Source organism: Somniosus microcephalus, chromosome 17, assembly GCF_052327205.1.
Source record: "Somniosus microcephalus isolate GS21.2 chromosome 17, FLI_Smic_1.0, whole genome shotgun sequence".
NCBI lineage: Eukaryota > Metazoa > Chordata > Chondrichthyes > Squaliformes > Somniosidae > Somniosus > Somniosus microcephalus.
This window is the reverse complement of record NC_141003.1, coordinates 40,282,969-40,299,396: the sequence shown is the minus strand read 5'-3', so window position 1 is coordinate 40,299,396 and position 16,428 is coordinate 40,282,969. Positions and strand designations below refer to the sequence as shown.

General features: G+C 43.3%; 1 protein-coding gene across 2 annotated transcripts in view; it reads right to left on the bottom strand.

Moving 5' to 3' along the window:
• Positions 1-4,379: 4,379 nt before the first annotated feature.
• Positions 4,380-16,428, bottom strand: part of dus4l (dihydrouridine synthase 4-like (S. cerevisiae)) — a 46,012-nt gene continuing 33,963 nt past the window's right edge. Inside the window, exons 5-7 of one of the 2 annotated variants that reach the window (XM_086010234.1) lie at positions 10,703-10,929; positions 10,015-10,380; positions 8,955-9,040 (exon numbers count right to left, since the gene is read on the bottom strand). In XM_086010234.1, coding sequence (XP_085866360.1) covers positions 10,031-10,380; positions 10,703-10,929 — 577 coding nt within the window. In that variant the 3' untranslated portion in view covers positions 8,955-9,040; positions 10,015-10,030. Of the gene's footprint in view, positions 9,041-10,014; positions 10,381-10,702; positions 10,930-16,428 lie in introns of both variants that reach the window. The other variant, XM_086010235.1, reaches the window with a different exon arrangement.

The following is a 16,428-nucleotide window of genomic DNA, read 5'->3' as shown; positions in this document are numbered from 1 at the left end:
TGACAATGAAAAAAAGACTGGCAGCAGGGTAAGCCACCATATATTTGCCAATGATATCTCTCCCACAGCCACTCTCCACTCTATCACCGTTGTTGTACAACCTGGTATCAAGTCATAGAATTACATAGAATTTACACCACAGAAACAGACCAACTGGTCTATGTTTATGCTCATGTGCCTCCTCCCACTCTACTTTATCTAACCCTACCAGCATATCCTTCTATTCCTCTCTCCCTCATGTACGTATCCAACTTCCCCTTAAAGGCACCTATGTTCATTCAACTATTCTATTTGTTAGCAAGTTCCACATTCTAACCACTCTCTGGGTAAAGAAGTTTCTCCTGAATTCCTTATTGGATTTATTAGTGACTATCTCATGAATGAGCCAGAACTTCCTACAACTAAAGATTGGCAAGAACAATGTCATCTGTTTGGTGCTTGGCCAAAGCTTTATCTTAACCTAATTTCAACATGCTTCCCAGGTGCTCCCTCAGGCTAAATCGGACAATGTGCAACCTTGTTGCTTGTTAACTCTGACTGAGCTTCGAACCCTGCATCCAATATATCACCTGCTTCTGTTGCTGTTTTACCCTCTTCCCCCACCACTAAAGCTCCCATTTGCTATATCTAGGTTCAATTTCTCAACACTCCTTAGTGGTGTCCAAGCTCCACCCTACATAAATTTCAACTTATCCAAAACTTGCTGCTTGTATCCTATCCAATATCAAGTCCCACTGTTACAAATTTTGGGACCACCTTAGATATTCTTTTGGGTTAAGTGATAGGTTACTCTAACTGGTTTCAATGTCTTACGTTTAGAAGTGTGCTCATATTATCCAATATCACATCACATGATAATGTAACCTGTGGCGTGAAGACAGTACCCACACTCCGCTGTCCCATGATAGTGGGCCATCTTAGCTTTCCTTGGTCAGCCTTCTGGTTCTGATTGGCTCTGCCCTTATGATGAGTTTTACTTTATTAAACCAGACTCCCCTCCCAGACTTAACAGGAATGACTGACCTTAAACATCGTTTTTTTAAATTTTACTTCTGGCCGCAGGAAGTGGATGGGCAGTCCCTGACTTCTTCCCCATTAAGTGATTCATCGGTAGATCTGTCAATAAAACTGGCTACTTCCCCCTAGAGGAGTGTCTTTTTGGCAGATACTCGATGCTGGCGTCACAGGGCTCAGTACTAGGACCCTTGCTTTTTGTGGTATATATCAATGATCTAGACTTGAATGTAGGGGGTATGATTAAGAAGTTTGCAGATGATACTAAAATCGTGTGGTTAATACTGAAGAAGGAAGCTGTAGACTGCAGGAAGATATCAATAAATTGGTCAGGTGGGCAGAACAGTGGCAAATGGAATTCAATCCAGAGAAGTGTGAGGTAATGCATTTGGGGAGGGCTAACAAGGAAAGGGAATATACATTAAATGGTAGGACACTGAGTAGTGTAGAGGAACAAAGGGACCTTGGAGTGCATGTCCACAGACCCCTGAAGGTAGCAGGCCAGGTAGATAAGGTGGTTAAGAAGGCATACGGAATGCTTGCCTTTATTAGCCGTGACATAGAATACAAGAGCAGGGGGGTTATGCTTCAACTGTACAAAACACTAGTTAGGCCTCAGCTGGAGTACTGCGTGCAGTTCTGGTCACATTACAGGAAGATGTGATTGCACTGGAGAGGGTACAGAGGAAATTTACAACGATGTTGCCGGGAGTAGAGAATCTTAGCTACGAGGAAAAACTGGATAGGCTGGGTCTGTTTTCCTTGGAACAGAGGAGGCTGAGGGGAGACCTTATTGAGGTGTATAAAATTATGAGGGGCATAAAGTGGATAGAAAGGACCTATTTCCCTTAGCAGAGGGGTCAAAAACCAGGTGGCACAGATTTAAAGTAATTGGTGGAAGGTTTAGAGGGGATTTGAGGGGAAATTTCTTCACCCAGAGGGTTGTGGGGGTCTGGAACTCACTGCCTGAAAGGGTGGTAGAGGCAGGAACCCTAACCACATTTAAAAGTACTTGGATGTGCACTTGGGATGCTCTAACCTGCAGGGCTACGGACCAAGAGCTGGGAAGTGGGATTAGGCTGGATAGCTCTTTGTTGGCCGGTGTGGACACGATGGGCCGAAATGGCCTCCTTCCGTGCTGTAACTTTCTATGATTCTATGACATAAATAGGTCATTCCAGCAGTAATAGATGTGAAGGTTCATAGGAAGCCTAAAGTGAGATAATGAATTAACTATTTTTCCTGGTCACATCAATGCTGGTTCATTAGCACGTGAACTCCTATTCCTCAGCAGCTGCAGCATATGGCTATAATTCTAAATCTATGTGGACCCTCTATAATTTAAAACATACCATTCAAATTTATCTAATTTCAAAATCCCTTCTGTGGAAAATGGTAAAAAAAATATCAAATGTGACACCAACTCATCCATCAGTCTATCCATTGGCATCATCATCTCCCGAAACATTGAGTTGTAAGTATCTGGCTAGATTTTACTCCACTATCCTACCCAAAATCAGGTGGGTTTGCAGTGGAAACAGCTGGTAAATGGGGTAATGGCTAGTGAAGCCTACTGCTGTGTCCCTGACATGACCTCGATTTACCCCCCCCCACCCCCACCAGGAGCACCCCTTTCTTGCCTGGTGCATTTAAATGCCATTGGGGGGGCAGGGCTTGGTGTCCCATCGCATCCCATCTTTCCCAGTTACTGCTGCTCCCCAGAATTGCTTGGTAGAAAATAGCAATTGGACCGACATAGTGGCGGTAATGGCCTGATGCGAAGTGAAGATGGCCTCGTAGTGGCCACTTACCTTCCAATCTTGCCCCTTTGCAATTACCTTTGTAAGCTTCAGTCTTTGTCGATGCTTGCAAAGCTGCACCTTCTGTCTTCTTCAGGGCTCTTCGTCCTCTTTAAGATCCCTCGCTGCTTCTTCTGGTGCTGCAGTGGCTTTCCCGCAGCAGCGCCGTCTCAGTTTCCTTTTTGGTCCTGGCAGTCTCCCTCTTGTAAGGGGAATTGCAGTCGGTATCTGCCCAGCATGACCAAAGAAGCCTGACTCAGGAAAATGGGTTGGGTTTGCAACGGGGCTGGGGACATGGTGGGAGATCCACCCCACCACTATTGGAAAGAAAATCCAGCCCGTCTTGTCTGGAGGACAAAAGAAAATAATTGGGAGTGTGCCTGTAATTCCAATATTAGCGGCTGGCGTGCCAGGCTTCCTGCTCGTAGCATTCTTTTGGGTAGTTATTCATGTTATATGAATCTAGAAAAATTGTACCATCATTTTTGAATAATAAAATCTTGTATACATTTTTTTACTGCAATTTCTCTGACACTTTCCATTTTATTCACAAAAGTCAGTAACTGATATGTGAAAATAGTATTCTGCAATTTATGAAGTTTTGCAATGGTTTAGAACAGTGAAGATACTACCTGTATATCTATCTAGGTCTCAAAAGATTGAGATCAAATAAGTAACCACTGTAAATACTCCTTTCTGGGCAATTCATCCTTATTTTTCTAGGTTCTTATAATAAAAAATACTCCTGACACCAAAAATGTTAGAAGTTTGGTTTTCAAAAAGAAATCATAAATGTTTTTTCAGTATGCCTTAGCAGCAGGTTTTAAAACATGCAGCATGGAGTGGGCATTCTCATAACAAGAAAATAAAACATGTTTTTAGTAAGCAATTTGGGGGAAAAACATGTAGAAAAAGATAGTGGAAATTTATTGCAATGTGTATAGTTTTAAAAAAAAATGTAAAAACCTAAATCCAAAATTTACCCTGAGATTCAAAATGTTTGATTAAAGTCATTACATTAAACAACTTAAATAAAATGGTTGGCATTTTCTGGCTAAAATTTGCCATTGTCCAATTTATGATTGCATCTATATATTTGTCTTATGTCTCTTAGGAATACCCAAAAGCACTTTACATACATACAATTATTTACTTTAAAGTGCCGTCACTGTTTGTAAGCAAACGTGCCAGCCATTTTGCACACAGTAAAATTCCACAAGTATCAAATGAGTGACCAGTTTGATATTGGTTAAGGGAAGACTGTTGGCTAGAACACAAGAAACCTCCCTGCTCTTAGTACCATGGGATCTTTAGCATCCAACTGAACCACTGGAACAAGCAGATAGGCTTTCAGGTTAACCTCTCATCCAAAAGATGACACCTCAGACAATGCAGCACTGCTTTGAAATGTCAGCCTAGATTACGTGCTTTTGTCTTGGAATACTACCAACAGAGGCAAGCTGATTAAAATATGCTGATTATATAAACTGAACTAATTAACAAACAAAATATGGTGATTATATAAATTGAACTAATTAACAAATGATGAACAAGTACACATTTTATTAAGATGATTTTTATTCCAAAATTTCAAATGGCAAATATAGATAAAAAATTATTATAGCAATAATTTATGACAGAGAGTACCCAAGTTCCAATATATATATATATATATAAAAACACAGAAAATGTAATTGACAAGTGTAACCCCAAAGTTGGTACAGGTAATATAAGTCACAGAATAAACAGAATGTTGGCAGTTTTATACACAAGACAGTTTTCACATTCAACAGTGGGTTAATCTCCACGGCTCTTTTGGACCTGCAATTATAGCCGAGGTAAAAAGTCACCAACTATCATAGCCAGTGTTGAACATGTCCTATTTTGTACAGTCCTATAAGTGGTGGCATTTGCCACCAAAACAAGTGCCCTGCTATTCTAATGAAGGCACCACTAATAATTTCAGAAAACAATTTTCAAGTTTGGATAAATAATATTCAGTCCTCTACAGTGCCTACCTTATTGCGTAAAGCGATTATTTTCCATGTTGAGGTAAGGGTAATGCTTCCATTGGAGTATCAATGCATAGTCAAGGACAATAATATTTTAAAAATTATAATGGGGATGTCAATGCTTGGGAATGGAACATCTTCCATTTCAGGCATCCAGCGTCAGCATTAAGTACTACCAAGTCAGGCATAGCACAACCAGATGCAAAGCAAAGCTCTCTCCATCCTGCCCGAACCTCAGAACATCCCCATTCCACCAGTGTGGTATTTTATCCCCATTTCCCACACCAACCATCCTTAGGCTGGCTGGAGTGATGTTGGCAGTATTATACTGTAGGTCCATCCCCATTAGGAATTAGGTTCAGACTACTTGAAATTCATTTAGTGGGATTTTTACAGCCAGTTGACAGAGGAAACTTTTATCTCATCAGTCTAGGCTGCAATCCAGATGCCAGATTTGAAAAGATAGGGTCTAACATACTCCACCACCCAGTTCCTAACTTTTTTAGGTTATTCCAAACTTTGAAAAGGGGGTGGGAAAGTAGAATTTTTTTTTTCATAAAACGTAACAAGGAAAGTTATGATACAAACTGTTTAATATACCAACTATACAACTGCTCAGTTCTACTTCACTAAACTTAAAAAGTGCTTCATCCCAATAATAAATGTTAATATAAGTTGACTGAAATGTAACTGTATGCTAGTGATTGTTGCATTATTCCAAGAATGACAAATGGAGATATTGGGCAAAACAAAAGCAAAATACTGCAGATGCTGGAAATCTGAAATAAAAACAGAAAATGTCGGAAATACTCAGCAGGTCAGGCAGCATCTGTGGAGAGAGAAACAGAGTTAACGTTTCAGGTCAAGGACCTTTCATCAGAACTGGAAAAAGTTAGAGATGTAACATGTTTTAAGTAAGTACAGATGCAGGGAAAGAGGGGAGAGGAAAGAACAAAAGGGAAGGTCTGTGATAGGGTGGAAGACAGGAGAGATTAAATGACAAACAAGATGATGGTGCGAGCAAAAGGGAGTGGTAATCGGAGAAGTAAAGAAACAAAAGATGGGTCTAGACATGATGTAAATGGCAACAGCAGAATTATTACTAGCACTTATTTCTCTCCTTTTCTCTCCCTTTTCTCTCCAGTTTTGAAGAAGGGTCAAACCCGAAACGTCAACTCAAATTTCTCTCCACGGATGTTGCCTGACCTGCTGAGTTTTTCCAGCATTTTCTGTTGTTATTTCGGATTTCCAACATCTGCAGTATTTTGCTATCGTATTACTAGCACTTATTGTCTGAAAAAATGGGAGCAGTGGTTAAGATCTGAAATTGTTGAACTCAAAGTTGAGTCCGGAAGCTATAAAGTGCCTAATCGAAAGAGGAGTTGCTGTTCCTCGAGCTTACGTTGAGCTTCATTAGAACAGTGTAGGAGGCCGAGGATAGAGAGGTCAGAGTGGGAGTGGGATGGAGAATTCCTATTCAATATGTAGGATGTGTTATTTCTTTGTAACGTGCAGTGAAATGAAATCTGGTATTACTGAAGTTAAAATTGTGCAATTTGTTTGCAAGAGCCTGTCTTATATTGCTGTTTGTCCCAACACTGCAAAAAATAACTTTGCTGAAGGGTGAATAAAGTTCCCATGATTTTCATCAGTACAGGAAACTTTTTTAAATCTGGCACGGACGGGACCGACGTGGTGCCGGTTCATCAAAAATTACGGATAACCGAACGCTATAGTAAAAGATACGGAGCTGAGAGCGCCGTATAAAGCAACAAACCCTGTTGGAACAGCTTCAAAACAATGGCCACAAGTTGCAAGCGTCTCTGTAGCTTAGCAACAGCTGCAGCCACATCCTTGCACAGCAACACATGGAGGAAAGCAAGTAATAAAAGTTACCTGAACCTACTCCAGAATTTTGCCGGTTAACCGACATTTCCAGTTATTTAGGTGCCGGTTAATCGAAAGTTTCCTGTACATTATTATGTAGTACACATGTTGGAATTTGTTTCAATAACTAACAGATCTTAGGGATCTGATAATACTGATGAATTATGAGAAGATTAAGTAAGTGGTTTACATTATCTGAACCTCTTACTGTGATTCATTCAAACATTTAAAGCCACTACCCATAATTCCCATCATATCTGCATAAAATAATTGCTAGTGTGTGCATATATAAATCAGCTAAAATACTAAACCATTGTGAAAAAAGAAAAGGAAATGTGTTAGAGGTGTGTAGAAAATACTTGCTCTTGATAATTTTACTAAAAAGGTTGGCACAAGTACAAACAGGAAATCTCATCTTGTATTCATGCTGTCTTTTTCACTGAAATTATCAAAAGGAGGAGTTTCACCCTAAAAGTGACTCCTGTGATGAAGATCAGCAATCCTACAGCAGAACATTTAAAAACCTTTCTTCCTTCAATACTACATTCATCTTAAAAATTATTTGCCTTCATTTAAAAAATAATTTATTGCATTACAACCAAATTTATTAAACTGTTTCTACACTTCAACAACAAATTCAAAGACACCAACTGCCAGCACAACACAGAAACACTTCAAAACCTGCTCTGCTCCATAGCCCCCAACGCTTTGAGAATCACTAAAATGCCAGCATTGATAACAAATCACAGCATGTGACTGTACGATACACTGATGATGCACATCAAAGCAAAGTAAATCTGTCCATTCCTTTCTTCTTCAGCAAAGTGCCTTTGGATTTTATCCTACATTAAAGGGGCTATGTAGAATGAAGTTGTTATTTTTTCACTTTCCAAACACAAATCTAAGATTAATTGCCCACTGCATTCATAGAATACCACACAGTTCACAGTGCGAAGCTCTATTGCAGGAATAGGACCCTTCTAGACATTACCACTTAAGATTCCTGCATTATATTTATGCAGCATAGACAGTTTGGGAACAAATTTTGTGCATAGAATCCTCTCGATTCAAAATCATGAATTTCCATTCCAGTGATCTCATGAATGGAGGCAGGTGTTATAGGAATTCAGGGCATCACTGAAGCATAATTTTGTACTGATCAGGAGAAATGCTGGGTCAGTGGTTTACTTTAGCAACTCTTAGATAAAAAATATTTTAAAATATCTGACTATTTAGGCAATATTTTGCTGATTTTTTTATGTTCATATCTCATTAAAATGTTATGACTATACATAGGAGGCTACATCAAGCAATACACAGCATTTTCCACAAAATGGAATAAATTCATACTCATCATTTTTAGTGGCGAAAGCAACTTACAGGAAACTTTTTTTTATCCGGCACCGACGGGACCGACGTGGTGCCGGTTCATCAAAAATTCCGGATAACCGAAAGCTATAGTAAAAGATAGGGAGAGTATAAAGCAACAAACCCTGTTGCTAAAATGGCCACAAGTTCCAAGCGTCTCTGTAGCTTAGGAACAGCTGCAGCCACACCCTTGCACAGCAACAGATCGAGGAAGGCAAGTAGAATATGAAGTAAAACTTACCTGAACCTACTCCTGAATTTTGCCGGTTAACCGAGATTTCCGGTTATTTAGGTGCCGGTAAATCGAAAGTTTCCTGTACTTCAACATTTAAAAAACTAATTTATGGGAATGCAAAATTTTGTTTAATAAGCATGTGTGGATTTCTCATAAAAATGGTTTGAAAGGCCAAAGTGCTCAACCCTACTTAAACGACTGTTGATGTGAAAACTACTGAAACGGCAAACTGCTACAAATCACCTTATTTTGAGTTGCAAGGAAATGTATTAGATCTGGGGACAGTGACTTCTCCTTTATCCATGGCATTCTGGGTAATAGCCCGTAGTGTCATCATAACTTCCGTTGTCTGCAATAGGTTTGCTCTGCCACATGCCACAGGGTTAAAAGTTGAGTTCGGATTTCCTTTCAAATCCTTGAACGTCTTTTAAAATATGCCCATCATCAGGCTGATTAAAAAAAGCTATTTACGTGGTCTCATAAGCCATAATTGTCACCGAGGTAGTCTATAACAGCTGACGTACTTGAAAGCACATTAAAGATTTTCTTCTCTTGCTTTGAAGTTATTCTTTCCAACATGTACATCAAATGGTGATGAAAACAAGTGTATGGTGTTCCATGCTCCAAAGCAATGTCAACCCAGTCCCGAACACACTGCAAAGGGGTTTCTTCATATCCTGCAAACATAGCAGGATTTGCTAAAAGGCCTCGTGCAGCCATTACACCTGTACACAGTAAACAAACACAAATAATTTAAAACTGAACACAAATTAAAGGCATGTTTGTACATTAAAAAAAAAGAAAGCTGACAAACTCACAATAGTCTCCTTGGGTAACAGGGTAAGATGTAATATCCCATGGATAATGTTAACGTCCAAAAAAAACCATGCTGAGTGATATGGAAAGAGATTCCTCCTTTTTCCCTCTTCCCCAAACAAGCTTTCTATGCGAGCAAACGCAAGTCTCCCACAAGAACCTGATGCTCTACAATTGCAGCTATCTAAGTTGTTACAGTTTAGTCTTCTGATGTTAATGAACTTATTAAAATCATAACGCATTCTCAAAGTCTGTGGAGGGGGGAAATTTGAACCTATAAAAATGGGTGGGTTGGGGGCGTGGGGTAGTTAAAGTGTTAAAAATCTGAATCCCGACCTGAACCCGCCCACTTCTGGTTTTAACAGAGGCGGGATGGGGGGGGGGGGCGGGCAGCCGGTCCGCTGCCAGGAGGCGGATTGTCTATTTAAATATTATAATGAGTCTGGAAGCCTCTGCTTTAACCTCCATTTTGAATCATGCAAAACCCGACCAGCTATTCTCGGCTGGGTAGCATTAGGAACACTACAATTGCCCTCAATGTCACAGGTTTAGCAAGAAAGAAAACAAAAATACCAAGATTCCTACTCCTAATTGCCATTCAGTGATACTTGCTGGAAGTGCATGTATGGATGTTCGCGGAAAACAGAATCTCAGCTGTGATGCTCCCGAAACTGACCTTGCCTGCCAACACTTCCCATCAAAGTTCACACATGTATAATTGCTTGGGCAAGGTACTGGAGGGTACCTAGTGCCTGTGGAGGTACATTGCAGCAAGAAATTTATGCCTTCTTGAAAGGAGAGATGGAATGAAAGAAAACTCTCAGAAAAAAAGTGTCCAAACATAATTATTTTGGGGTAAAGGTTAACATTTAGAAAGACTTACATTTATATAGCGCCTTTCACGACCAAGGGATGTCCCAAAGTGCTTTACAGCCAATTAAGTACTTTTGAAGTGTAGTCACTGTTGTAGGAAACGCAGCAGCCAATTTGCGCACAACAAGCTCCCACAAACAGCAAAGTGACAATGACCAGATAATCTGTTTTAGTGATGTTGATTGAGGGATGAATATTGGCCAGGACACCGGGGAGAACTCCCCTACTCTTCTTCGAAATAGTGTTGTGGGATCTTTTATGTCTACCTGAGAGGACAGACAAGGCCTTGGTTTTGACATCTCATCTGAAAGACGGCACCTCAGACAGTGCAGGACGCCCTCAGTACTGCACTGGACTGTCAGCCTAGATTTTTGTCCTGGTGAAATAATTTGGGATGGTGAAATTTACTGAAAGATGGACAGAGAACATCAAAATTCAATCCCTACTACTGCTTCCAGTGGAGCAGAGGAAATATGTAAAAAGAGGCACCACTTCAACGAACAAAAATACAACTAAAAGAGCTTGGTTATTAAAATTCTTCATGCCAAATGGCTGCTGTAATTTTTCCAATACCTGTTTGAAAGAGGCAATAAATAGCCCATCAATATAGCTATATCTACACAGGCAGAGCTTATGCTATAACTATTAAATCTGAAAGATTCTGGAAGTACAGTATTTTCTTCACCAGGATCCCTTACCATCAATCCCTGTCAGTTGATGCACAAAATCAACATCTTTATTGCTCCTTACGTCTCCATTTGCTACGACTGGTATATTTAAATTTTCTTTAATAATCTTGATTGCATCATAGTGCACTGGTTGATGTTGCTCCTCCGTTGCTCTGCCATGAACAATAATCCAAGAGATTCCAGCTGCCTCAACCTTCCGACAAAGATCTACCGTTCTTGTTAGGTCTTTGTGTATTCTGCAATAAAAACAGATCATGGAATACTAGAGGTGAATTTAACCTACAGTAAAACAGATCATATTTTCTGTCAGATGAAGTAATATAAGAACAATTACTATTTAAACTATAGTAGTAAAATGTAATTATATATAAAATGAAGTGGCTGAAACACACACATTCAATTACCGTCTCAGATGTTGAAGAAAACTCCTCTGCTGGCAGTGCAGTTTATTTCAATACAATGTTTTTAGAAGTGGTGAATTTTGGTAGTTTCCTCATTAATACAGTAGGGTGACATTAAGCCAAATTGAATGCTAGACAATGCATACAAAGAAAGAAAGACTTGCATTTATATAGCGCCTTTCATGATCTCAGGATGTCCCAAAGCACTTTACAGCTAAGGAAGATTTTTTTTTGAAGTGTAATCACTTATAATGTAAGAAGTCGCACAACACCAGGTTATAGTCCAACAGCTTTATTTGAAATCACAAGCTTTCGGAGCGCTGCTCCTTCGTCAGGTGAAGTGAAGAGATGCATATAGGCACAGCATATATAGTCAGAGAACACTGCCAGATGATTACAGGTAATCTTTCTAACTGCCCTTTATCACACCTCGGCAGAGAGATAATCACAGCAATCAAAGGTGTGGATGGTGTCCAAACAGGTCAGTCAGGAAAACATTACATCAAAGAACAATGAGGTGGGGTCACAAGGGGTCAAATGTTGCAGATGCTGGGGTCTGTATGAAAAACAAAAAATGCTGGAAATCACTGCAGGTCCGGCCGCATCTGTGTAGAGAGAACAAGCCAACGACGACTCAAGTCTGGATGACTCTACGTCAGGTGGGGTTACATGTAGCGTGACATGAACCCAAGATCCCGGTTGAGGCCGTCCTCATGGGTGCGGAACTTGCTTATCAGTTTCTGCTCGACGATTTTGCGTTGTCGTGTGTCTCGAAGGCCGCCTTGGAGAATGCTTACCCGAAGATCGGAGGCTGAATGTCCTTGACTGCTGAAGTGTTCCCCGACTGGGAGGGAACACTCCTGCCTGGCGATTGTTGTGCGGTGTCCGTTCATCCGTTGTCGCAGTGTCTGCATGGTCTCGCCGATGTACCATGCTCCGGGGCATCCTTTCCTGCAACGTATGAGGTAGACAACGTTGGCCGAGTCACATGAGTATGTACCATGTACCTGGTGGGTGGTGTCCTCACGTGTGATGATGGTATCTGTGTTGATGATCGGGCATGTCTTGCAGAGGTTGCCGTGGCAGGGTTGTGTGGTGTCGTGGTCGCTGTTCTCCTGAAAGCTGGGTAATTTGCTACGAACGATGATCTGTTTGAGGTTAGGCGGCTGTTTGAAGGCGAGTAGTGGAGGCGTGGGGATGGTCTTAGCGAGGTGTTCGTCGTCATCGATGACATGTTGAAGGCTGCGAAGAACATGGCGTAGTTTCTCCGCTCCGGGGAAGTACTGGACGACGAAGGGTACTCTGTTGGTTGTGTCCCGTGTTTGTCGTCTGAGGAGGTCTATGCGATTTTTTACTGTGGCCCGTCGGAACAGTCGATCGACGAGTCGAGCGTCATATCCCGTTCTTACGAGGGCATCTTTCAGTGTCGGTAGGTGTCCATCGCGTTCCTCCTGGTCTGAGCAGACCCTGTGTATTCGCAGGGCTTGTCCATAGGGGATGGCTTCTTTAACGTGGTTAGGGTGGAAGCTGGAGAAGTGGAGCATCGTGAGGTTGTCCGTGGGCTTGCGGTAGAGTGAAGTGCTGAGGTGTCCGTCTTTGATGGAGATGCGTGTGTCCAAGAATGAAACCGATTCTGAGGAGTAGTCCATGGCGAGTTTGATGGTGGGATGGAACTTGTTGATGTTATCGTGTAGTCTTTTCAGTGATTCTTCGCCATGGGTCCATAGGAAGAAAATGTCGTTGATGTATCTGGTGTATAGCGTTGGTTGGAAGTCCTGTGCAGCGAAGAAGTCTTGCTCGAACTTGTGCATGAAGATGTTGGCGTATTGGGGTGCGAATTTGGTCCCCATGGCTGTTCCGTGTGTTTGGGTAAAGAACTGGTTGTCGAAGGTGAAGATATTGTGGTCAAGGATGAAGCGGATGAGTTGTAGGATGGCGTCTGGAGATTGGCTGTTGTTGGTGTTGAGTACTGAGGCTGTCGCAGCGATGCCGTCATCGTGGGGGATACTGGTGTAGAGTGCCGAGACGTCCATCGTGGCGAGGAGTGTTCCTGGTTCAACTGGTCCGTGGGTGCTGAGTTTCTGTAAGAAGTCTGTAGTGTCGCGACAGAAGCTGGGGTTTCCCTGTACGATGGGTTTCAGGATGCCCTCGACGTATCCAGAGAGGTTCTCACACAGGGTTCCGTTGCCTGATACGATAGGACGTCCGGGTGTGTTGGCTTTGTGTATCTTTGGGAGGCAGTAGAAGTCTCCCACGCGGGGAGTACGTGGGATGCGAGCGCATTTCCAGTTTTTCATACAGACCCCAGCATCTGCAACATTTGACCCCCTTGTGACCCCACCTCATTGTTCTTTGATGTAATGTTTTCCTGACTGACCTGTTTGGACACCATCCACACCTTTGATTGCTGTGATTATCTCTCTGCCGAGGTGTGATAAAGGGCAGTTAGAAAGATTACCTGTAATCATCTGGCAGTGTTCTCTGACTATATATGCTGTGCCTATATGCATCTCTTCACTTCACCTGATGAAGGAGCAGCGCTCCGAAAGCTTGTGATTTCAAATAAAGCTGTTGGACTATAACCTGGTGTTGTGCGACTTCTCACATTTGTCCACCCCAGTCCAACACCGGCATCTCCACATCATGACTTATAATGTAGGAACAGTGACTACACAAACAACGGGTAAGAAATTAATCAACTTGAAGAGGGGGAAAAAAGATCTTGCATCAGAAACAACTAGGTTAGATGAATATCTGACAATTTTTCAACAGCACCACTGTATTGATAAGTAAACCAATTGATACTTAAACATTGAGTTAGCCCTCAGCTCTTAGAATGCCAGTAGTCCAGAGAAATGACTTCTTAGGCCAGCTGGTTTTCATCTTTTGCACCAGTGGTGCTGAAATAAACTTCAATATTACAGTAACAAAGCTAGTCAAATCTAAGGAATACATTTATTACTGTAATAATAGCCGTAAATGATAAAATATCTAAAATTTTTAGATGAAATATAAACAAAATTAGCACTTAAATTCAGCTCGCCATTTAATTCCTCTTTTTCTTCTTTTCTTGTTCCCTATTTTCCTCTTCTATTTTGATTATGTTAACTTTAATTTAACTCTAAAGGCTGGCAAACTAGCCAACTGAAAGATTCTTAGCACTTGGGACTATCTAAGAAGTTGAACGATTCTAACAGCTAAGAATGAAAGAAATAGCATCCAAAGACACTGGAATTGTCTTTCCGAGGTAAATACAAAGCAAGTTGTGGTACTGAGCTATTACAGACCAAGAAAATCCCAGGTTCCATGTCTTGTTGGCAATGAGATAGCTGACCTCAGCTGGGGTGACATTGAGTTATAGAAAGCATGCATGCACAACATCGAATGAAGATAAGACTGGAGTCAGCCATGATGCCCCCACAGCTGAACATCTACCAATATCCACTCTTCAGGCTCCTGGATGAATGGCCACTTTGGGGAAGTGCCAGAGGGCAGTCTATGCTAACTGAACTGCACGGCAACATAAATCAGCATTAGGAAAGAACATTTTTGTGGGGGGAACAGGACGCGATGGAGGGAGTTAACAAAAAAATTAGAAGGCCGACTGGTTGTCAAAATATACATTTTAGCTATATATAGGGTACTAGCTGGAGTGCCCGGCGGTGCCAAGGCTTTTTCGAGGGCATGTTGTTGTTGGAAGAGAGAGAGAGAGCGACTGGGGGGAAGAGAGAGAGTGACTGGGGGGAAGAGAGAGAGCGACTGGGGGGAAGAGAGAGAGCGACTGGGGGGAAGAGAGAGAGCGACTGGGGGGAAGAGAGAGCGACTGGGGGGAAGAGAGGGCGGGGAGGGAGAGGGCGGGGAGGGGGGGTAGGGGAGGGGGGTAGGGGAGGGAGGGCGGGGGGGAGGGCGGGGAGGAGGGGGGGGGCGGGGAGAGGAGGGGGGTGAGAGAGACAGAGGGAAGGAGAGAGAGAGGGCGAGTGGCCCGCGGCCGCAAATGGAGCCAAGCCCCGAGAACAGGCGTGAGCCAGCTTGAGGCTGAGAGACGGCCACGCACGGTTGCCGGGGTAACCCTTCCCCCCCTTCCGAGCCCCCGTCCTCCCGAGCACCGGCCGCGTCGCCCCGCCCCGCACTCCCGAGAGCCCCGCTCTCCGAGCCCCACCCCGCCCCGCACACCCGAGAGCCCCGCCCGCCCCGCCCTCCTGAGAGCCCCGCCCCCCCCGGCCGAGCCGGCTTGAAGTCCGCCGATTGCGGCTGTGCGAGACGGCCGGCGGGCCCGGTTGCCGGGGTAACCCTTCCCGCTCACCAAGCCCCGGCCGAGATCCGCACTCCCGAGAGCCCCGCCCCCCCCCGCCCGAGCCGAGCGCGGAACAGAGAGAGACGCCGCGTCTCAGCTGCTCCTGCTGCGCGCGCACCCTGACCCTCGTGGCTGATGCCGTTGCCCCGGGTAACGTGACACGGGGGGAGGGTGGGGCGGGGGCGGTGAGGAGCTTAGCAGAAGCCGTGGGAGAATTGCCTAGGTCGGGCCTGGCTGGGCAAGAAACACCCAGGCTTTCAGGCCTAACAAAAACGGGGAAAGGTAGGAAAAAGAATCTTCAGGTTAGAGAAAATATTTACAAATGAATGAAGTTTTTTTAAAATCAATTTAATAAATTCAATTTTATTTTGCTGGAAATGTATATTTGAAAAGAAAGACGCAGAAAGCAGGAAAAAGAATGGAAGCAAGATGGCGGCTACTCACCTCGGTTCAGAACGATAAGGCCCGCCCACACACGCATCGATTGGTCGACCGTCAGGTGACCAAAGCGTAGGATTGGTCAATCGTCCCGTCACTCGACCGTAGGAGGGCCCGGTCGCACGCGGCAGCAACCCGGCGTACGATTGGTCGACCTCGAGGTCACTCTGTCGCTAATGAGCGGATAATGAGATGCTAATGAGCAGAATGTTGAAGGTTTTTCGGATACCGCGGGCGCGATTTTTGCCCGGCCGAAACGTAAATACGCTTAAGACCGTTTTGGAAAGGTAAGCTTTCTTTCGACGTAACGCACGCGTAGGTACGCTCTGTAACTTTCGAGCGCATACCAGATAGACGCACACGTGATGACAGACAGACAGACAGAAAGACAGATCGACCGATTTATATATATAGATAGAGGAGGTTTACCAGGATGTTACCAGGTGTCATGAATCTTACCATTCATGTAGAAATGACTCACGAGATAACACTGGCCGGCCAGCTGGTGGCGCCGTCCAAGGAAAGTATAAATACTCGTGCGTGGGCCCAGCTTGCTCAGGACGTTTTTGTAACCAGGAACTAGTGATGTAACTAGAACTCAT